The following is a 23,520-nucleotide window of genomic DNA, read 5'->3' on the forward strand; positions in this document are numbered from 1 at the left end:
ACCCTTGTTAGGGTCAGCACACGTCAGCTGGGATGTGAGGAAGCTTCTGAGAAGTGCTCTGTGAGGGGTGAGAGAAGCGCCAGAAAGGGATCTGAGGTCCGGGGAGGGTTTTGTTTTGTTTAAAGATGGGGGGAGGAAGAGAATGTTTGTACGCTGATGAAAAGATCCAGTAAGAGGCGGCCAGTGCTGGACACTTAAGAGGGAAGTGAAGGTAGGGCAAAGCAATTTTGGAAAGCAAGGGACACAGGTTATTTGTGAAGTAGAGTAACAACTCTCGGTAGTAACTATTTGGCATTTGTGGGAATGAGCTAAAAATGAAATTAGCACCGGTTGTAGGCTTTTCTCGCGCCGCATTCAGCGGCTAGGTGGAAGCACAGCCAGGGACAGCTATGTTTAAGACACACTGAGACTCCGGGGTGACTACGACAGAGGGAGAGCAGATGAAGGAACTGCTGTAATTACAAGGCAGCAGATGCTAATGACAGGCTCTGAGAAGCTGAATTCCCTGTGCAATAGGAGTGTTTATTAAATGTTTGATGAATAACACAGATCTGAAATAGAGCTTAATCGCTTCCTAGAAGAGCAGGTTTCTTCGGCGTGCGTCAAAGCGTCCTTGGCGGAATAGAGAAATTATCCTTTTATGTCCAGGATTTCACTGTAACTTTTGTAGAGTGTCTAAAACCGCCCCTGGCGATGAGGAACCAACCACTCAATGCATGTTAGTTTCAGTTCCGCTTTCCAAGCAGTTTCTTTTCCTCCTTCAGTGACTCAACAACCATTTCTTCGACAGTCTGTGCCAGACACTGTACAGAGGGCTAGAGATAAAATAACAAGGCAAACTGGGACTTGCTCTGGCGGCATATTTGGGAACACAGATATCATACAAATAACTACACTTAAGTTCAGTCATGATAAACACTATAAAGTGTTATACTTACATAAAGTAGAGATGTTGGAATTCGATTTTTAGACTTTCAGTTAAACTTTTGTAAAAATGTTCCAAGAATCAGAAGTTTAACATTCTGATTTATCCTTTCTGAGTATGAAAAATACTAACTCAAAGTAAAAATCTAAAACGTAAGGAAAATCTATTCACATAGAAGAGGCCAACAGAGTTGGAAAACAGTTACATTCATTCCAAAAATAGGCCGAACTGTCCACTCTGCTAGATTCAGAATGCATTTCTGAGAGTTGGGCTCAATGTTACAATTCCTTAAGAAATATTTCTTAAGCTTGAACTTAGGCCAGGCATTGTGCTAAGTGATGAAAAAGGGAAAAGCAGCCCCTAGCATGGGGAGGCTGGCCTGCTACCACCAGCGAGGCCTTGGTGTTCTCCTGCTGAACATAAACTGAATCTCACAGAACACCACTACCAGGCAAGGTCGCTCTGTGACCCTGATGAAATGAGGCAAACAGATAAGACCTCTTCATAATTTTGTCTAAGGATGGGCAAAAAGCCACAGTGCAAAGCACAAATTCCAAACATCCCCCTTCTCCCCGCAATACTAGTCACTGCTGCTTTTTTTACCAGTTACAGCTTTAACTTTGCTTCATTCTTCCCACCTTCTAAACAAGATCCAATCATAAAATTACCCCACTTCCTGAGAGAATCTAAATCCAAAGCAAACTCTTGCTTCCTTGAACTCTTCCAAATTACCTGAGTCCAAACCCTATAATGAAGTCCTTTCAGTGCTGATTGCAATACCCTGATTCCCCATTGTGTGTGCTCTGGTTTAAACAAGCAACAAACCCCATTTTGTTCAACTCCTACTCGTCCTTGTGGTTTTGGGTTGGGTAGCATTACCAGCGGAACATATGCATTATGTTATTCAATCCTCACAGCTATTTCTTGAAACAGGTGGTATTATACATCTATTTTACACACGAGACACAGAGCTGTTAAGTAACATCCCCAAGATCACACAGCCAAAAAGTGGTACCAGAATTAGATTCCAGGTTTGATTCCAGAGATTCCTTGATAAATTCCCAGATAATTAACCTCAATTGTTAGAAAGCTAGTCTTTCCGTTAAAGGGCAAAACCATTTTTCTACACCTCCATTCCTTCTATCTTACCTATTATTTAGTCTTACTGCTAGAATAATGAGCTATGGAACAAAGGAATTATGACCTGTTAGCTTTACAAGTTAAGACATTAACAATGGAGCTTATTTTGGCTGATTTCACAGTCAGAATGAGTATTATCAATGACAGATTGATCGGGTCCATTCATTTTCCAAAAATCTCTCAACAGCTTCAGGTTGGAGTTAAAATTTCAGCATGATACACGTCTCATCCTTCCCTTCTGGCCTTCCCTTGATGCTTCCTCATAATTTATTAATTTAACATATAATTACTACATACCATTTTTCCCTATTTTCCCGTCATGGAGAACGCCATTTTTGTTGTTGGCAGTGTGTGTGTGTTTGTAGTTGGCACACAATGTTGTATGAATTCCGGCTGTACAACGTTGTGATTCTACAACTCTGTATGTGATGCTATGTTCACAAGTGCAGCTACCATCTGTCACCATACAATGTTACTACAATACCACTAACTTCATTTTCTGTGCTGGACCTTTCATCCCAGTGACTTATTCATTCCTTAACTGGAAGCCTGTACCTCCCACTCCCCTTCACCGATTGTGCCCATCCCCCCACGTCCGTCCCCTCTGACAACTATTTGTTCCCTGTATTTCTCAGAACCAACCCCTCAGTTTTTTAATGCACCATATTTATATCCGTCTCTGCGCATGTCCATTAAGTTTCCACTGATCCTTCAAAATCACCTTTAGGATCTCTCCTGCAGACTTCACTGAACTTCCCACCCAATACAAAGTGTATTGCCCTTTGGTAGCCCTTGCCATGCCATGTGATTGCCTTGGTTGTTACCGTATCACATTACATGCTTACTCCTCCAGCCTCAACTCTTCAGAAGCAGAGAGACGTTATTTCCGTTAATATCCTTTGCCCTTGGTACAATGTCTGGGAACGGGCCAAGCTTAATACATCATTTGAACCCTTTCTTCACCAAACCAATTTAAAGTAGGACTCTATTAAGGAGAACAATTTTCATTAGTAACATATTTTTAGCTCTGTTACCTGCAAATCTACATTAATCATTTAGTAAACTGTGGATTAGCCACAGTGACGGGCAATTGGTTTTCAGACTACTTTCTGAAGATCTACTGTGGATTGGAAGATAACTTGTTAGCTTGATTTGTCTCACTCAGGAAGGGAAGTTCAACAGGTCTTTAGGTTACAGCAGTGTCATCTCTTAGAAATACCCTTCAATACACTTTTTTTTTTAATGCATGTGTTTTTTTGTTTTTTGTTTTTTAAGATTTTGAGAGAGCGCGCGAGCGCACAAGGGGAAGGACAGAGGGAGAGGGAGAAGCAGACTCCCAGCTGAGAAGGGATGATGACCTAAGCCGAAGGCAAATGCTTAACCAACTGAGCCACGCAGGCGCCCTTCAATACACCTTTTTTAAGGAAGTTGTCATTTGCTATTCCAGCCCACAACTTACATGATTTGGGGGCACTGTAATAATAAATCTCTTTGGTAACTAGTAGGAAAAGAAATACTAATAACAAAAACAAAACAAACTTCACATCATGTAAGGATTACTTTATGGAAGCAAACTGAAGAGAATGAAAACTAGCAACTTCTTTTATGCCTTCTGAATTCTGAGCTGATGCAAAAAAAAATGATGAAGGTATTCTTTAAAGCTGAAACTATAGTTGGAAGAAACAAAGTCATATAGATAGTGTGAGATAAATGAGACAAGTTATTTTGTTTACTTAAGTGTAATGGACAATCCTATGAAGAAAAGTATACTAACAGGGCAGCTTTTAATAGTAGATTTAACATATTGAGCTGGACTCCTTTGCTTTAAGAAAAAAGATTCGGTAATCATCTATTTTTAAACTGTTAAAATTGGAGTCAAAGAAAACACGCTTAAAGTGGCATTAAAATGACAATAATAAATTTGTAAAATATGTTTCCCTCTTTTGTTTTTGAGAAAAAGGTATCTCTGAAAGGCAATTTTGTGAGTAGATGGATTTGCTGCAACAGTAAATTCTAACATTTATTTTTGACATTCCCTCGGATTTATTTTCAAAACTTCAACAATTAGATCTAGCAGTTTCAAAAAGTTCAAAGCCTTAAACCTTTTCAGGTTGAAGAAAGCAAAATAAGCATTTTGTCAAAACAAACATGAAAATAAAACTCAAATTCTGAAATCTAAATGTTATTCCAAGGCAGAACGACTACTATCTTTGGTCAACACTTCGAATTATTTAAAAACAAAAATCATTTTTTATTTTATTCCTTCTGTTTTAAACTACATCAATAGTCCCCTGATTAATTTTAGACATCACCCAAAAGCGTACTTCAGACAAATTTTAACGTACTATTTAAGTATCTAGGTTTCAACATTGCCAGCTTCTGTACGTCATCTTCCTGTTTAATTAAAAACATTCTCTGGTTGATTTAGAATGACTTAATGAATTTCATTTGTGATCTTAATACAAATTCATCCCAAGAATGCAACTGTGATGAGTAAATCAGAGTAGTTTAATGGAGGAACCACAGAGATAACCAAGAAATTCTTCAAGTTTACCCATTCATGTCTGAAAACGTGGCATTCCGTTACAACACGTGGAAAGCCCAGTGATAGGGGCTCCGTACCGCTGGAAGAAGGCAGAGTTAAGAAAGACAACTGTCAGAGCTCAGTAATCCTACCACATCAAAAGGCTGTATTCTTCACTGATGGCCGCTTCTTCAAGAAGAGAACTCCAAACTATGTTAAGTTTCTGAGAATGCTTCAAGGATTCAAAGGAAAAGCACATTCATAAAAGTAAATCTTAATTCTGTGATTTTTAAAGTTTATAGTTTTATCAAAAATATATCTAAAACTGCTAAGTTTTTCTCAAGCTGCTAAATTTTCAAACTACACAAGAACAAGTTCTTAAATGAGAGATTCTGGTTAAAGGGCTTTCAGGTTTTAGATGCTGTAACTTCCTGCAACTGAATAGTTAACACACTTTAAATTCGTATGATACACGATTTTCTTCTTCAATCACAGCCTAGAGCCATAATGCCATTATTACTGATGCCAATAACTAAAACTAGGGCCTTTCCTGTCATTTCTCAGGCACCTGCCTGTCAATTACCCTCAACCGGCAGCCTGCTGGACAGCCGGCTCCTTGAGCAGAGTTCTTAGTTCCAACATTCCCATTCATTACATCAGCCAGCCACTATTTCCTCAACCCTTTCAAATTCCTTGTAACTTCACAGAACTTCCCAGAGTACAACATGTTTAAAAGAATGACAAATTGAAGTTGAATAATTCTAATCTCTAGGGAATATTAATTGTCAAACATTCCATTTTTATATTGTCACTCATTATCAAGACAGTTGATTGCTATCCATGTGGATGCAGAACTAGAGTGGCAAGTCTGTGGAGAATTGCTTTACTACATAGCTGAGCAATGATGCTCGGACTACACTTCATTATCCCCAAGCATTTGTTACATAAGGGAACATTACATGGAGTTTATGTGCACAGATCTATAGAAAATGTAAAGTGGGGTTCACTGAAATTAATGTTGCTACACATTACAGTTAGCTCACACTTTAAAATAAAAAGGGAAATTAACGGTAAGGAAACAGGATATAGTTAAGTTAGCATTACGTTATTCACTGTTTGCTTGGAAAATGCAATGAGAACACACACATACAAATCAGTATTTGTAGACCTGCCTTTGTAATTTAAAATGTTAATGAAATGTAAATTTTTTCAATACAAAATTCATGAATGTTCATCTCTAGGCTACATTGTGTCCAACCTTGTTGGAGTCCTTTTTTTATTTTATTAGTACCGAAAGTCCCTCATTGTCCATTTCTCTTCCATCTCACCACCACCAAAGAAAATACACTTGACATCAAATCACAACCAGAATGGTGGCAGTAAAACATAAAATAATTTTAATTTAGAAAACAACACACCCCTTGCATTTTTTGTAACAAAATCAAGTTTTTGGGTTCCAAGCTATTCATCATGAAGAGAATGTGTTTAATTTGATGTGAAGTTGGCTACCCAGCAGTCTAGTCAGGCCGTAGAATGTTTAACTCAGGGCCTGGTAGGCTGCCAGCCATTCTAAATGTTTTCACACGGACCAGCAATAAATAATTAAACGTCTAAGTCACAGTTCTCAGGTTGGGCAGTAGATAAAGCTAAAAGTTCCTCACTTCCAGAGATAAGAAATTTGGGGAATTTTTTTTGATCCAACAATTTGCTTTAGGTGATCCTCTTTCAGTTACACAATCAATTTTGATAATGCTTTCTGGATTTCAAATAATTACTTTTAGGGTTTTTTTTTAATCGCTAAGTTTGCAAAAAAGACTCTATTTATGGCATTTATTGCAGGAAAGACCCCACATTTGTGAACCAGAGATCATATGACTGGGGTTTTAGTCCTGGTACTGTCACTAACCATCTAGGAGTGCAGACAAGTGACAGACTTCCTAGGTCGTAAGGTTAGAATGGGAAGGGACAGTGTCTTACCGTAATTGAGAACATTTTTCACAATACACAAGCTCTCCTTTCCTCTCCTCCCAATTCTAATGGGGGTGGGAGTATAGTCATGTATATTTGAAAACAAACAAACAAAAACACTCCCCAGTTGATTCTAATGCACACTCCCATAGGGCACATTTGGGGTTTCTTCCAGCTCTGAAATCCCACATTTTTAAACAATGGATGTGGACTATGGCTAAAGAGCAAGACCCACTACTGACAGAACTGGAAAAGATGATAGTGCTTTTCTACACACATCCTTTCTTCAAAGCTCTTTTTCCAGCCTCAGTGTTGATGATTTTGATAGTATTTACAAGCATGCCATGCATTTATAAATACCCTAACTCATCTTTGCCCTAAGCAGTAATACAGAACAAATACCAATCAAGGCAGAGTGGCTGATTTCTTACGCTTGCATTCTTTTACAAAACTACCCTCCAGCAGGTAGTAGTATATTACATACAGAAGACTAACTATGAAGAGCTGGTTTATCAGTTTATAAATCTTAGAATACTTCTGGTAAATTTTACCTATATATGCAAAATAATTTCACAAAAGTTTTTGGTACATGTTGGATGCTCAAACTATACTGCTTATTTTTTGCCTACATGAACAGAACAGGTTTGTCTACCTCTTCAGGTCAGGCTGTCCAAGTATATGAATTCTAAAGTTTAAAGTAATGTAAAAGTCACTTTCAATTGATTAATATCAATTTGGGGGGGGAGCTCTCAATATATAATACAAAAATACTATGTTTCTCACTTCTCACTACCTTTCACCTATAATTAATTCTTACCTACTTTCCTCATTCTTACAAATTCTCAATTTTAGGATTACAGCATGGAAGAATGGTAGCATTAATATAGAAACCACTGACAAATACAGTCAGATATGCCAGGCTGAAGATATAAGTTCATCCCTATACTTTTCAGCTTTAGTCTTTAAGCTATAGGTAATTAATTTTAAAAGCTTTAAAAATATTACAGGGAAAAAAACACACTCAGGAATATGGGTATACCAAGATTTTGGAATGTAAGACAAAAATTCTTACCAGATTTAGTCTGGAAATTAAGATTTTATCTATGAAGCATAGTAGTTGATAAGCATCTTTTAGGAAAACCATCTAATGAAAAGGTACTATAAACACAGGAATTAAGGATTTCCTTTTCAGATGTTCCTTATAAATTTCCTACTTCCCACTGGTAGCAGAATGCCTTTGGAATTTATGCTTCTTGCCCAGATCATTCAACATTAAAGAACTATTAGAGTTTTTACTGATGTAATTGTTTTGACAGAAACAGTCATTTCTTGTCTCCAAATAATGCAGGCTAGTCCTTTTAACACTTGAGATACTTCCCTTGTGATCAATTTTAAATTTGCTCAGACTTATGTAGCAACTTTTCTTCATAGTTTCCATATTATTTTTGACATTTCTAATTTAGAATGCCTAAATGTTCTTCAACTTGTATCAGTGCAGTATTTGTGCTGATTAAAAAAACAGAGCAAAGCCATATGCATTAAGAGCAGACTGTCAGAATAATGTAAACCATGGGTTGTGCCACAAAAGTATTCCTCAGCTCCTTCAAGGTCCTGCCACCCAAGCAAATCACTTCACTGGTTCAAGACATGTCTACTTGCATTCTCTCTCCCCTCAGAGTATTTGAGTTTTATAGTGAAGAGAGTCTTTGAAGTCTAGAATAGGACACCAAGTAAGGAGCATGTAACTAAAACCTTCAATCTGATAATCTAGTTAACATCCTTAGCACCTAGTGACATATCGACAACAAAATTTGAATATGCTAATCCTCACAACCAAAAGAACTGGTTCATCCATAGGGCTTCCTTTAAGGGACAAGGACGTCACAACCTAAGGTCCTAAGGTGTAGAAAGTATAGCCTCAGTCATGCGCTACGAAGAATTCAAAAAGAGATTTGGGGGTGAGAGGGAACCATGTCTTTGCCACTTGAGAAAGAGTTTCTCACTTTTTTAAGGGCTCTATATTAGTCAATGAGGTAATCTATGGTATGCAGCCTGGGGTCCAAAAAGTGGGTGGTCTTTGCAGAGGGAGGTGCTAACTCACTCTACCTCTGGCCAGAGCCAGTTCCTGCAGCTGGACCGAAGGCAGCCCACAGACTACACTCGGCACATTTCTTCATTTCTCACTTGAGTGCCCTTCTTTAGTTCCCTTTCAACTGCCCACTTTATATCGGCTTCATTACACCACCGCTCCATTTGTAATGTAAATTGGGAAACTCGGGGAAGTTTTTCTTTTGGCCTTGTCTACGGAAGAATACGGAGAGGTATTCAAAACGTATTAACACAAATCAATGGCACCAATAAAAGCAAAATCTCCTTAGCAACATAATCTTGATTGCAAAAGGAGAACTGAGAGCATTTAGCAGAACAGTGGCCCACATGGAATACGCATTTGTCTGGAAGAATCCAGCACAAAGCCTAAAAGAGAGATTTTGAAAAAATCCAAAATTAACTCACAGGGAACAGTTACTCTTTTTTTCAAAAGTACACAATTGGCTACATTAAATCTATCGTGTGCTTTTGGCTCAGCAACATTGTATCACACCACTTTGCAAACTGAAATTACAACACCCTGCATGCTTCACATGAGTTACAGGGTGTTTTTTGTTTGTTTTGTTTTTTGAGGTTTTTTTTTTTCTTTCTCTCTTGATTTCTTTAGTAAAGCAAACAAAAAAGTCTCAAGAAATATTCATCTCACACACAATGCAAAGAAAATTGAATGGCTATCTAACAATATCTAAGACTGTAGGTACAAAAGGTTGAGCTATCCTTTTAGGCTTTCTGTGCTGGGTTCTAAGATAGTAATGCCTGCCAGCGGTAATGGCATTTTTGCTTAGGTCTCCATTTGTGAAAAAGGAAACTGAATACACTTCTGAGAACTCTCATATTTTTCTCGTCAGAATGAAAATAAGGAGTGACTGAAAGAACAGGAGTTCAGAAAATAAGGAATCAATTCTTTCAAAACTACAATATTTAGATGATTCGAGGAAACAATCACAAACACAAAATTTCCCTCTTAGTTTTTAAATGTTTCAAATATAATTGTCCTTTTGTATTTTAACTAAAGCAATCCAGGTGACGGGGATGAAAGCATCTTTACTGCCTAACATCAACTGAGTTACAATTTATCTTAGAATGAAGTGTGTGTGCATGTGTGTGTGTATGCACATACATGTATTTTTTTTCCCATATGTGTGGAATTATTTCTTAAAGGTTTGCACTAGAATCTGGGTCAACCAAGTAAAACAAAAAAGTAAAACTGTGTATGACAAGTATTTATTTGAAACAATACAACAGATAAACTTTAAATACTGCTAAATATGTGTATTTATAGGAGTAGTGATTAGAATTATTTCCGCCTCCCCCTGAAAGCTTAAAAACCAATGCTAAACCTAAATAAGATAATTGAGAACCCTATTTTAAAAGCTGTTGGCTTTTAAACAACTTAAATAAGATCTTTGGCGAAAAAAGATAATATATAAGTTGTACCTTTTCTCTATTTTTTTCTATGTGCACGTTTATGAACACATAAATACAAAAGTTTCTTTATTATGCATGGTTCCTAAACTCATATTCATAATGTCAATTATTTTATTCCCAGATATTTGTAAAGATCATATCTACAGAAGAAGTATTTGTGTGTGTATCCATTCATATGGTCATTTCAACAGACATCATTAGTTTGGCCAATTTCTTTTAAAGTGATTTGATCTCTAAGCGCCAGGCTCTCTTTTCCAACTTCACCTAAAGTGGCTTAAAATTTTATTTAATGTAGTATAGTCTTTAAAGACCAAATGCTGTAAATTAGCCCACATTTTAGTTTCAAGCACAGAATCACATATTGAAGTCACGCATTACAACCAACTCACTTAACAACAAAAACTCAACTAGCCAAAGCAAGCAAGCAAAGTAAAAAAAAAAAAAAAAAGTCCCCTAGCTCAAATTAGAAATCCATTTGTTTACTAGAAAAACCTGTCAATTAGGACTTGATTTTATAAGACTAAATATACTGCAACCAACATGGGACCAAAAACCAAACCACTTTAAATATAACCCATCTACATATTTCTTCACAATTATGAAGGCCAACAAATTTTTATCTAAACCCCCCCATCTTGTTTTAACACAAACAGATGTTTGACAATGGTGTTAATTTCTTAATAATGAAAGAAAAATATGATACATACCTTTTAAGATTCAACTACATATTTTATAAAAGTTATTTTCATTTTTTAAAATGTTACTAGACTTACCTGAATGTAACTAGAATTACCTGAAAACATAATAGGGACCCTGATCTTGGGTCTGCATAACTGCTCCCCTACATAAGTTTCTGATTATTTTATTTGAAAACTTTCCATGCTTATTAAGGATATAGGAATAAATTCCTAAAATTCTTTATTTAGTGTTTTTTAAAAAACTGTCAAACTTACATTATAAAAGATAATAAAAGAATACTTTATTCAAGGTAGCCTCCCGTTATCTTCTCGAAGGACAGAATAGCAGAGGAAAACTCTATCTAGAACAGTATTTTTTCTTTTAAAAAAAAATAAGTTCCATTGTAATATATAAAGAATATATAAAAGGAAGCATAAAGCTCTGTGCAATTCCCCACCATTGCATAATTTTGCCCCTTGTAAACCAAAGTGTAGGGAAACAATGTAGTTATTTCTCTCAGCCAGTAGATTTCAGCACACTGCTTTCCAATCAGGTCTACCTTGCTTCCACTGCCAGCTTCATAATGCTTAACTCTTCTGAGAGGACAAAATGTCATTCATTAGCTCCAACAAATGTAAAAAGAGAGACTTTCAAAAGAGCTTTGATAACTTCAGTTAAAACAAACTCCTGTTTATGAAGACTTCATGGCAATGCAATGAGATTATTGTAATTACCTAATTAAATAAGCTGCTACTAGAAGAGAAAGAAGGAGGTGGTCTTTTATTAGTGTAAAAGGTTTCTTGAGGGAACAGAATGTTCGTTCCTTCTTGAACATTTTAAATCCATACAGAATTTATGTCAAGAAAGAACTAGAACCAGTTATACTAAATTACGAACCAACAGGAGAGGAAATCTGCAGTTTGAGAATGTATTACGGTCCAGTAGAGTAGCCAAAACACTGATTCGTTACTTATCTTCTCTTAAAGGCTGGCTGACTTTCTTTAAAAACAAATACATACAATTTGGCTTATCTGCCAAAATTCAGAATGCCTGGTATGGATAGTTTACTGAAATATTTCTGAGATAAAGAGCTGAGAAAGAGATACACTATCTATCCTTCATAAAGAGAAAAAAGCAGTCAACTCTCAAATTCAGAGCACCATGTTTATGAAGTAGAGGAGATGCTATTTAAAGGGGGGCGGGCATGATTTTGCTTAAGTATCTGAAATGTAACTACATTTTAAAGGGTCTTATTAGAAAGAAACTTTTCTCAAGTATTGTACTTAATGTCTATGTGATTTTTAAACATGCAAATCATTACTATAAATATATACATAGGGAGTACTCTCTTTAATTTTAAATGCAAAATTTGATAGTAACTCAGGTTTCTGCTCACTCTGTAAGTAAGTCAAAAAAGCTACTTATTCATTTCTACTTTTATATAGGACTTAGTAAATAACAGCAAAATAAATGACTTAAAATATGAGGTAGTCACAGTATCTTCCTTTTGTGGAAAAAGATAAATGCAAAGAAGCCAAGTAATTTGATGATTTCTCAGAACATCAGAAATAACTTCAAAATCAGGATTAGCATTCTGAATTTCTATTTTCAGTATTGTCTATTAAGGCTACAAACAACCTCTGTTGTTCAATTTACCATTGTGGGAGGAAGGGGAATATTGCTCCCTAGTACACAGAATTATGACTAATAATATAAACAATATTTAGGTTTCTCTTACATTACTATCTAAACATCTCTGTAAAAGTACAGAACAAGATAATAACTCAAGTTTTAAAGACAAATCACCTTCACATCTCAACTTATATAAAAGGCATGTTCCTAAAAATAACATAAAGTTGGTTATTATATCTAAAAGTATATTTAACACAACTATTATGGGATAATTAATAGTTTGGTTTATTTGGTTTAGGATTGGCCTTGAGCCTATTCTTTCTGCCATAATAGTAGATATAAATCAGCTTTCTTCAGAAATGGTGGTTTGAGAAGCCCCACATGCAACCATCCTATTATTCTTTCCCTGCGAAGTCTGGACCAATAGGGTCTGTTGAAAAGGAAAATATCAATTGCACCACTGTTCCAATGGGAAATTTGAGTTTAGAAACTTTTAAAATGCAAGTACCACCTTAGCAGAATGGAGAGTCACCCATTAATCACTTAATGTGACTAACTCACTTTAATTGGCCTTCTAAATACCTAGCTAAGAATGCAGAAGAACTACCATTTGTACTGCGAGCTCTGGGGAAGGAAAACAAAAGGCAATGGTGAACTACGTCTGTATCTGGATGAAGACTCTGGACATCAGGAGGGCAGCAAAAGGACCCACACTGCTTCAGCAGGATAGGAGAAGGAAAGAGGGTTCCAGGACTAGATGTTGGAATTCAGTCAAAGACAGTTTTAAACAGATTGTACTTCTGATTTAGTACTACTGACCAATATTGAGCCAAACCAAATATTTACAGTGAAAATCAGGCATGCAGCTAAACGTTATAATTGTGAAGCAGAATACCATAAAAGTTAAAACAGTCTATGTACATAATGTTATGTAAGACTACTGTAGTTTGAACGCATGCAAATGTGGATCCAGCTGTACATGTTATTATTAATAGCATTCTTTTATAACCCAAGATTGACATGGAATGTTGTCAAAGTTTTATATAGTTTGCCTGTGTCTACTAATATAAAGAAGCAATCAGATGTTGTCTACAAATAACACTGAAAACACAGCCATGGAGAAAGCTGTAGTTCTTCCTGATTTAAAATGTTCAATTATAAAAGTAGTTTTTCTAATAAGGAAAGGAAATTATTGCTTACTATTAAAGGTTTGAACACTTCTTGATTTTAGGCCAAAATCACATGTTTATATTTCAAATGAATGGAACCTAGCCATTAAAGAGTCTTAATAAAGCATCTGATGACCATTCTATATAGGTAAGGTGACCCTCTTGTGAGCAGGGCCAACATCTGCCTTAGAAGCTAAACATGTCACTTGAATTTTACTTATAGCCTTTAGGTTCTAGAGTATATATTTTAACTCAGATATATAATAGTAGTGTATTAAAATATAATAAGCTTTGGAAAAGTAAATGTTTCTACACAAGAATGATGGACTACCTGTGAAATGCCAGTAATATATAAAAGATCGTAAGTTATTCACTTAGCCTATGCAAAATCTATATGCTAGATTTTCTGCCAATGATACCTTTTCTTGGCCAGTTTTAAAAGTACCTATGGTTCATGTCTCACAAACTTTAAGTTAGAAAACAGGAACTGAAGAACAATTATCATTTTAAGTACTTCCTTTGGACTAATGTTCATACAACATAGGCATCTCTGACATTTCTAATTTCCAGCAACATGGGCACTTAGATTCATGAATCAAGAAAGAATAAGCCAGAGGGCTTACTGGGGGCTACTAATAAAAGCCCAAACAGGAAATCTAACTGCTCAAGGCATAACTGGCTAATGGTAATGCCACATATTAAGCATTCACGGTTCTTTTCTATATACACACTGGAAATGTAAGAGTGCACATTTCTCAGGACCTTAAAGCAACTGCCATGCCTCTCAAAATCAGAAAAGCTTTAAAGGGATTCCTATACCTAAATACTATCAACTGTGAAAATTATCTTACATTAAAATATTCTTATGGGAATAATTTTTAAATTAAAATTTCCAGAAAATAATAACAGGAGAAAAAAATTATGTCAAAATAGGTACAGTACTTCCTATAAAGCTGATCAATACGGTACTCTACAAATTTACAGAATTTTAGATATAGAACACTGTGTTGCAGAGCCTACAGAGTTATATTTTTCTGCTCTTTCTGAATCCTGAGGCAGATTTTAGCCTTCTCCAGACAATAATTTTTCACACTGGAACCATATAGGAATACTAGTTTTTGTAATAGCATTACCTTTTAGTTCTACTACTTTAAGGTGGTAGGACATACCCTGGACACAAGGTCAATAAAGCGAGAGGGGTCTGAATTATTTGTACTTTGAGCTCTTCATAGGAAAAGTGGTTTATAAATTCAAGTTGTTAAGTGTTTTGGGGAGCAATGGAAACAAATAATACTCAGATGAAAAAAAAAAACCACCCTAGTTTTTAAGATAGTTCCTGATGTCCAATATAGGATATAGGACTTAAGATACTAGAATCCAACTATTCAAATTTATATAGAATTACAGTACTTTGGAGGAGTACAGAGAAATACTTTTAAAAAATACAGGTATATAAATTAATGAAACTGGTATTTAAAAGATTTAATACAAGGAGAAAAGATACTGTATAGTGGTACCAATTCTTAATACAAATTAGTAAGCATAGTTTATATAATTTCAAAAGTTATTCACATTATTGCTAGATACCACAGTTGTATGGAACAAGTTCTTGACACACATTAAAACTTTTATAATTTCAGGTCTATAAAAACAAAAATTTACACATAGGCCATTCAGAAATTTAGAAAGTTTTAAAATGCATGGAGATATGTACAACAAAAGGAAGGAAAAAATATGTATGTTTGTATATATTTAAAAGAAACAAGCTAATCTGATTAAACTTATATGTCACATTCTCAATCAAAAAAGTATACATAACTGGACTGAAAGCAAACTAGTGGATAAAAACAGTACTAAATATGTCCTCCATTTCTTAGTAATAATCTCTTCTAAGTATCAATGGGGTATTAAACACCAGCTTACTTTTAATTCTACAACTTTTGCTTTCTTTCAAAAACCTTTCAGAAACATACATCCATTCTACAATTATGTTAGATTGGGAGAAATATTTTCCTTAGAAATTTTTAAAAGGAGTATTTCCATACTTTGCTATATAAGATTTGATAAACAATAAAAAATAACGCAAGTAAGGCCATTATTATCATCTTGATCAAAAATATACACAGATTGTAATGCTACTATATTTTGTGATCCTGAGCTCTAGTAACCATTAGGTGCATGCATACCATTCATTATTTGTCTATTCTAATAAAAATAATTTAATCCTGCCTTACTACCTCTGAAGACAGAAATACTGTCAAAAATTTTTGATAGGTCTTCATAATGTTACAGATATTTCTGCTGTAAACAGAGCATTAGGAATTGTATGGGAAAGGGTATGTTAGGTTCCAAAAAGCTATTAAAGAAAACTTACTATTTTAAAGTAATAACTGTTTTAAATTTTAAAAGGAAGAAAAATAATACAAAGAGTGTGCTTGCTAGAATAGGTAAGTAGAGCCTTACAAAAGTGTTCTTCTATATTATGGAATTAATAAATAAAGGACTGTGTGTACCTTGGTGATAAAATAAAAAAGGCTGGCCACTTTTTATGCTAATTTCAAATGTATTTTTTCGATAATACAAAAAAAGTAATCCTTGAAAATCAGAATACATAACAGAAAAGAGCACAATAACTTAAGTATTAAACATCTGTATGAAATAATTTGCAAAGTTTGACAAAAATGCACACTTAGAACATGCAGTTATTTAAAAAAAAAACAGAAAAAAACACCACACGATTCTGTAGAACCAATGTTATGTCACCACCAGGAGAGCACCAAGCAAGGCACCATTGGAAAGACAACATACTTGGAAAGTCTCTATAAATAAAGTAAATGCTAATCTGGTCGAAAAATCGGTGTCTTTGGTAAAAATTCTATGAGGATGACCTGTAGAAGGAGAAAAAAAAGTTTTTAAAAGATTTAAATAAATTTTTATCTTAAACAAACTTCTGTTCTATGCCATCACTTACAGCAATTTTGACAGTGCCCCTGAAGGAGAATGCATGCGGGGGTAAATGACGAAGGGAGCCAGAGCCAGCGTTTCTTAAGAACTCACTACATACCAAGTGTCTCACACTCTGTAGATCTTTTTAATCCTAAGAACTTCTCCATGAGGCAAGTATTATTACCCTCATTTCACAGATGAGAACACTGACGATCCAAGTAATAACACCACGAGGTGTTATAACACCACGCACTGTGGGGTCAATATCTGAACACAGGACTACCTTAACTCCAAAGCCTTGCCCTTTCTACTGCACTATGTGGTGACAACCAACCTAATGTTTATTTCTTTGGCCTTCCTCCTTTTTATCTCACTCAATTCCATGGGTCTTTGGGTTCTAGATTTGCTCTCACTTTACCCTACCATGATATGTAATCTCTTGATAAAGGCTCCTTTATCTCTTTAATTTTTTTAAAAAAGTTCTTTTCTTCTTAGGTCAGCCATATTAAAGACTAAATTTGTTCCAAAGGACCTTTTACTATGAAACTAAAGGAAAACCAATAAAAACAAAACACATTAACACAGAAAAACACAAGTTGACCAGAGCTAATTTTTATTCCAAACGTGAGTTGCCTTAAACGACAATCAATTCTTTCCCTTGTTCCAACTCTGTATGAAACTGATGCTAAACAAAACATTATTTGAACAGCTTCCAAGTTTGGTGAACTCCTCATTTTTCTTTCAGAAACTTGTCCTGATATAACCTCCAGGTTTGGACACTCTTCTACATTTAGCCAAATGAGCCAGAAACTTTCATTTTCACTCTTCAATTCTCCTGACTTTTGATCTGCCTCAATAAAGAAGGCTCTTCTACACACAGCTCAAAAATACTTCTCTCCTACTTTAGTTATCCTGTACTAAGCCTTCGGTGCCACCCTTTGCCACTCTTCTGACCTGGCATTTGCCAACAAAATGTTCACTGGTTTCCTATAGCTTTTTATTTGAGCTAGATTCCCGTTTCTCCATTTCCTCATATAATAAAGGGATTGGACTGGGATGCCTGGGTGGCTCAGTCGGTTAAGCGTCTGCCTTCGGCTCAGGTCGTGATCCCAGGGTCCTGGGATCGAGTCCCGCATCGGGCTCCCTGCTCCGCGGGGAGCCTGCTTCTCCCTCTGCCTCTGTCTCTCTCTCTCTCTGTCTCTCATGAATAAATAAATAAAATCTTTAAAAAAAAAAAAAAATAAAATAAAGGGATTGGACTAGATGACAAAATTCATTGCAGCTCTAAAATTTGATGATTAAACTACCTGATTTGATGTTTAAACTACTTATGAGTCAACATTCAATAAACACTTCTATATTTCAAACATGTCCTCATCAGACAGTTTCATAAATTTCAGTTCTTAGGTGTAGGCATCACATTTTACAGTGTTTACCATCTAATGCAAAATAAAGGCTACCTTTGACTATATTTGAATTATCATTAGTTTTTAAAGAATATATCCTACAACCTCATTTCACACACAGAAAGAAGCCACACATAGAAACTGGCCACTTGTCTTATTTCTTCTAAATCACACTATTCTACTGTATCTGAATAAAAGAAAAGTTGGTATCAAGTTGGTATTTTTTCTAGATTGTCCCCAATATTCATAATATAATCAAGGAGAATCATTTTCTTTTAACTAACAAATGAAATTTCTGTAAGTTAAAGAAAAGTTGAGGTCAAAGAGAAATATGTGGTAAAAAGGGCCCCAATTCATTAGAAAAATGAAGCACTCTTCTTCTTACTATTTTGCTATCTTAACTTTTGCAAATTATTTCTTAGGGAGTTTTTGAAATTAGGTTATTCTCCCAAGCAACTATCACAAATATACATACTCTGAGAAAATTTAGAAAAAAACACATTTTTGTAGCAATTTTTATATATTTTTCCTTTAAAAAAATTGTATTTTTAAGTAATCTTTATACCCAACATGGGGCTCAAACCCACAATCCCGTCACATGCTCCACGGACTGAGCCAGCCAGCCACTCCTATATTTTTCCTTTGAACAACTCTTTTGGATATCTTCTATGGTGGTATATGAAATAATATGGCTTTAGGAAAAGTGTTTATCTAAAAATTCATGATAAATTACACTATTTTACAAAGTACATAGTTCAGAATGTTCTGGATGGTTAAATTATTTTATTTTTAGTTAATAAAAGAACGTCATAAAAACAAACATGAATATTTGAGTGCATTTTATGAATGAATGACGTTCTTATAGTTCTATCTGGAAATAACAGCACTGGAAATAACTTTCATGTTTTCCTTTCCAAAGTAAATTTAGAAATGTATTAGTATTTCGGTTCATAAATATAGCAAGTATTTTTTCACAAAATCCTTTAAATCATCCCTCCCCCCAAAATATATAAACTCTTATCATCTATGATGAAAGCACTAGACTAGCATTTCTTAATAAAAAAAAGTATCAAGTATCTTTCTCATCATCATAAATTAACATGTTTGATATAATAGATAATGATAAAATCTACATTCTTTGATTCAGTGAATAGAGCTATTCTATGAAAAAAGACATTTTTAAAATGTCTTTTATGTTCAAGGCTAGAAATGGGATTTGACTGTATGATAATGAAAGAAAGGGAAATGCTACAGAGAAAAATGATTTTATAATAATTTCCAACTATTTAAGCACTGTTTTAATCAATCTCTTGTTCACACACACTCTCACACACATGCACACACATACATATACTATCTATGATGGCTATATTGTTTCAGAGAATAGACAAAATCTGCCAGAAGTGTGTCTGGTTACTTCACAAAGACTATGACTTTCATTTTCAACAATTAACTCTTCCACAGATCTTGTTCTTTTAATATAATAACCTTTCCATATTTAAAATAAAACACCCAAGCTCAGGGGAGAATAAATAAAAATTCATGATTTTCTACAGTATTCTGAACTCAAAAGGAGAAAAATTGTTCAAGTAAATCAAGGAGTCAGTAAATTAAACCCCATACTGAATAAACTCTAAAATTCATTGTATACATATGCCAATTAGATATCTTTTAAAGAATACAGGATGAGCAACATCTCCTCTCCTGCTTTAAGATAATTTTTACAAAACAATATTCTAATAACATTTTGAAAGATTCTTTAAAGGCCACTGAGGTATGGGCAGTTAAAATATATAAAGGCTAAAGGTTTCTTAAGCTCCAACGGCTTGGCTGAAAGGTTTTCTTCCATACTTGGAAACTTGATTAGCATTATATAAAAAAGCCATATCTGACTTGCTGCGTAACCAAAGTTGTGGTTATTCTTTATACAGCATCTAAAATTTCACACTCCATCAACACATGTTCAGGCTATTTTATCTTGGCAATTAATTTATTATTTTTCAGAACACAGTGAAGCCTTGTTTTCAAGTCATTCATAACTTTATAAATCAGTCTTGCACATGAAACCATGCATCTGTGAACCGTAGAAAATCCCTGCGCTCAGGAGATTAAGCTCCTGACACCTTTGCTGATTAATAATCATGGAAAGAATAAGATCAGAAGCAAAATAAATGATCATTTAATAGAGAAACTCACAAAACAGCCCTTTAACTTACATATTCCATCATGTTATTCGTTTCACATTTCCTTTTGCTCAGTCTCCAGTGCAAGCACAGCTAGACAAGTAGGAGAGTAAAAGAAGAAAAATGAGCTCTATTTTATTGCAGCATACAGACTAACCCATTTGTCCACCTTTCATATTTTTAGTTCAACAAAAGCATCTGTTTCCATACTGTGCAATTCAGACCCCAACAGTACGAAGCTGCTCCCTGTGGTACTCACCTTGTGGTATAACCTATTGTTTTCCCATTCTAATAACTTCTCAATCGATCTTCGTGTCTGGAAGACAAATGAGAAAAAAGTTTACTCTTGACTGGTTTTAGAAAAACTTTGTTTTGCAGCTGTTTTTTGTGTGAAAAGGAGAGAGGTAGAAGACAGTGACTGAGTGAGTACATGGTGGTCTGTAACACTTTCAACATTTTAGTACAAGTAGTACCCTGAACAGAAACAGTACTCTATTTTAATAAAGATATGGTTTTATTCTTCAGCACTGTATCTTTTTTTAACTGTTTCAAACTTATCAGCCTCTGATATGAAACTATCAAAGTCTTTTAAAAAGCTAATGTCAAAAAAATAAATAAAAATAAGAATAAATAAAAAGTTAATGTCATCTACCAAATGATATAAATTTTAATCCCCATTTCTTTCAAAAATATTTTTGTAGTACTTAGTGATAAACGTTCCTTCATACATATTTTAAAACTAATTATTTAAATATTAGTTAACAAAATACAAATGACTTTAGGGTAAAATCAAAAAGAAAATAATTAAACATTAATAGATAAAAAAATCAATTAGCTATCAAAACAAATTCTCACATCATACTTAAAAATAACACCCAAGTTTAAAAGCCTGTTTATTAATTATTCCACAGATAAGGATTTTCAGAGGCAAAATATTATATATAAACCAACAAAAATGATACTGAAATGCTTAAATCAATACTACTGTTAAAGGAATCAACTGAGAAATTTATGTTTCAGTACACTTGATTTTTGCAGTATCTTATGCAGCATGAAATGGGTCTTGCCTGGAAGTATGAATAAAGGAGAGGATAATTCATGACGCCAGGTGTTAGGATGAGACTGACACAGCTGCAGGTGCAAAAGGGACAGACAGTGTTGCCACAAGAATCAACTGCAACTTGGTGCAGCTGCAGCTTCCTTGCAGGGGAAGGAAAAAAGCATCTAGCGCTATTAACGTGCACAACTAAATGAGTACTAATAATCAAATATGAAAATTTGCATGTCAAGCAAGGATGAGATGAAAAATTGTTAGGATCAAGCTGGTTTTGAGTAGTTTAATGTTACATAACAAATGGTTAGTATTTCTTTAAAGTATCTACTGTAATCTAAGTTACCATACTACCTTTTAGCATGTCGTACATACTAAAGATACACCAGTCACATAGGTGCCAATTATAATTCATAACTACCAATGAATTACCCGCTATTACCATTTTCTAAGCTTATGTCATAAAAATCAGAAAATCCCCTAACTCTGAGCAATAATATGCCAATGACTAAATTATCACATTACTTTTTTTGAACAGTTTTTTTTTTTTTTTTTTGGCAAGAATTTTAAAGGAAAAAAAGTGCCCTTGTTAACAATGATCAGCAGACCTCACTTGTTTCTTTGTAAAGATAGCCTTTTAGAGGCAGCTCTCCTTTTAAATGAAAATAGGGCAGCAGTTATGGTCACACTTTTTGTTAATTTAGTTGCCAGTCAGCCCCAAATCAAAAGAAAATAAGGCTGCAGAGTGTAATTAACATTCAGTTCAGTCGTTTTGTCCCTTGTCTAGCCCCCAAGCTTTGTTAAAATTGCCATCTGAATGCTGAAGGCTGTAGGGAAATCGATTTGATTCTAATCGCACCATGAAAAGAACATGATCTAACTGCTTTCAGCCCTCCGTAAATCTGTACTAGGTCTTTAGCACAATGCAACTTCCAATTTAAAAAGCACTGAATGTCTCGTCAATGACTTTGTGAAGAAAAAAGAACAAGGAGCAGACATAAAAATTCCAATAGTTGTTTAAGCATTAAAGTTCATTTGCATCACAGCGAACCTGAAAAGGGCTGACCTCTCAAACCGCCTCTCAGGTCTATGAAGTTGTAGCCTTGACAAGCTCACATTGACAGAGCTCATTGACTCTGAAAGGCTACTCTATCAATGGTGAAAAATGGCAATAGGTTCTACTCTGAGCAGGCATCTGCCTGCCCACCCGCTGCTAAACCAATGGCAAAACCGATTCAAAACCTGAATCTACCTTGTAATCTTCCTTTCTAGGACTTTTTAATAATAGATTAAGATTACTATACAATTTGAGGTTTTACTTTTACTGATGTTTAAGAAGGCGGGTGGAGAATGAAATAACTAGGGTGGGGAGAACAAGCTATCCAAGTCCAAGGTTTTACATCAACATATAAAAAGTAAAAGCTTAACATTACATTCAGCAAATATTCATTACTCAAAGAAAAAAGTGTAGTTACCATCATCAGATTTCATCACAAATTTAAACCTATGCTATATTATAATAAGAATGGATCTCATTAGGAATGGATCCCAGGGTACATACAAAATCAATTTAGATACTTGAAAATAGTTACTTTAAGTAACTGAAGTCAACTAGCAGATTTTGGATAAAAGGTAATTACAAAGTATAAACCTAAAATTCCAAAATATTTATGTAGGAATTCTGAATTTACTCTTCGCCTCTAATTAGGAGTTTAATGATAGGGTTTGGTATAATAATTGTATCTTACAATATTTAAGAACTCAAAACAAAACAAACCCTGATATGCAATATTCTGAATAAGCATCTAAATATAAAATATTTCTACATACTTGACAGTCTGGAGAAAAAGCTGTGAATTAGCAGCATCTAATCTTGCGATAAGACTTCTTTCCTGCTTGACAGGTGAAAAAAAAGCACTTGCACGTGCAGCTTAATTAATCATTGCACTTGACATCTCAATGATTTACAGTGAGGAGCAGGTGAGAACATACAAAACCAGAAAGGAACCCTTGATCTAAGTGGAACATTTCTAGGACACTAAGGTGACAAGTATATAGATTCTAGCAGTCATTTAAAAAAGGAAAGAGAAAGAAAGAAAGAAAAGAAAGAAAGAAAGAAGAAAGAAAGAAAGAAAGAAAGAAAGAAACTGTGCCACAAATTATTTGTTAGTAATAACAAAAGCTCAAATTAAATGGAAAAAAAAAAAGCTTTAACTACCAAGAATGTTTGATACTCTGCAATTATTTTAGCTAAAAAAATCAAAATATATTTTCAAGCTTAAATACAATACCAATTTAGCAAATACTGAAAAAATATATGACACCTCAGCATTTATAAAAGCTATTTAAAAGCCTTTCAAC

General features: G+C 34.7%; 1 protein-coding gene across 4 annotated transcripts in view; it reads right to left on the reverse strand.

Moving 5' to 3' along the window:
• Positions 1-501: 501 nt before the first annotated feature.
• Positions 502-23,520, reverse strand: part of CHIC2 (cysteine rich hydrophobic domain 2) — a 78,247-nt gene continuing 55,228 nt past the window's right edge. For 3 of the 4 annotated variants that reach the window (XM_078068632.1, XM_078068629.1, XM_036119683.2), the window contains 3 exons: positions 20,368-20,424; positions 20,142-20,201; positions 15,041-16,461 (listed from right to left, as the gene is read on the reverse strand). In XM_078068632.1, coding sequence (XP_077924758.1) covers positions 16,411-16,461; positions 20,142-20,201; positions 20,368-20,424 — 168 coding nt within the window. In that variant the 3' untranslated portion in view covers positions 15,041-16,410. Of the gene's footprint in view, positions 16,462-20,141; positions 20,202-20,367; positions 20,425-23,520 lie in introns of all 4 variants that reach the window. The other variant, XM_078068631.1, reaches the window with a different exon arrangement.

This window comes from Halichoerus grypus, chromosome 3, assembly GCF_964656455.1.
Source record: "Halichoerus grypus chromosome 3, mHalGry1.hap1.1, whole genome shotgun sequence".
Lineage (NCBI taxonomy): Eukaryota > Metazoa > Chordata > Mammalia > Carnivora > Phocidae > Halichoerus > Halichoerus grypus.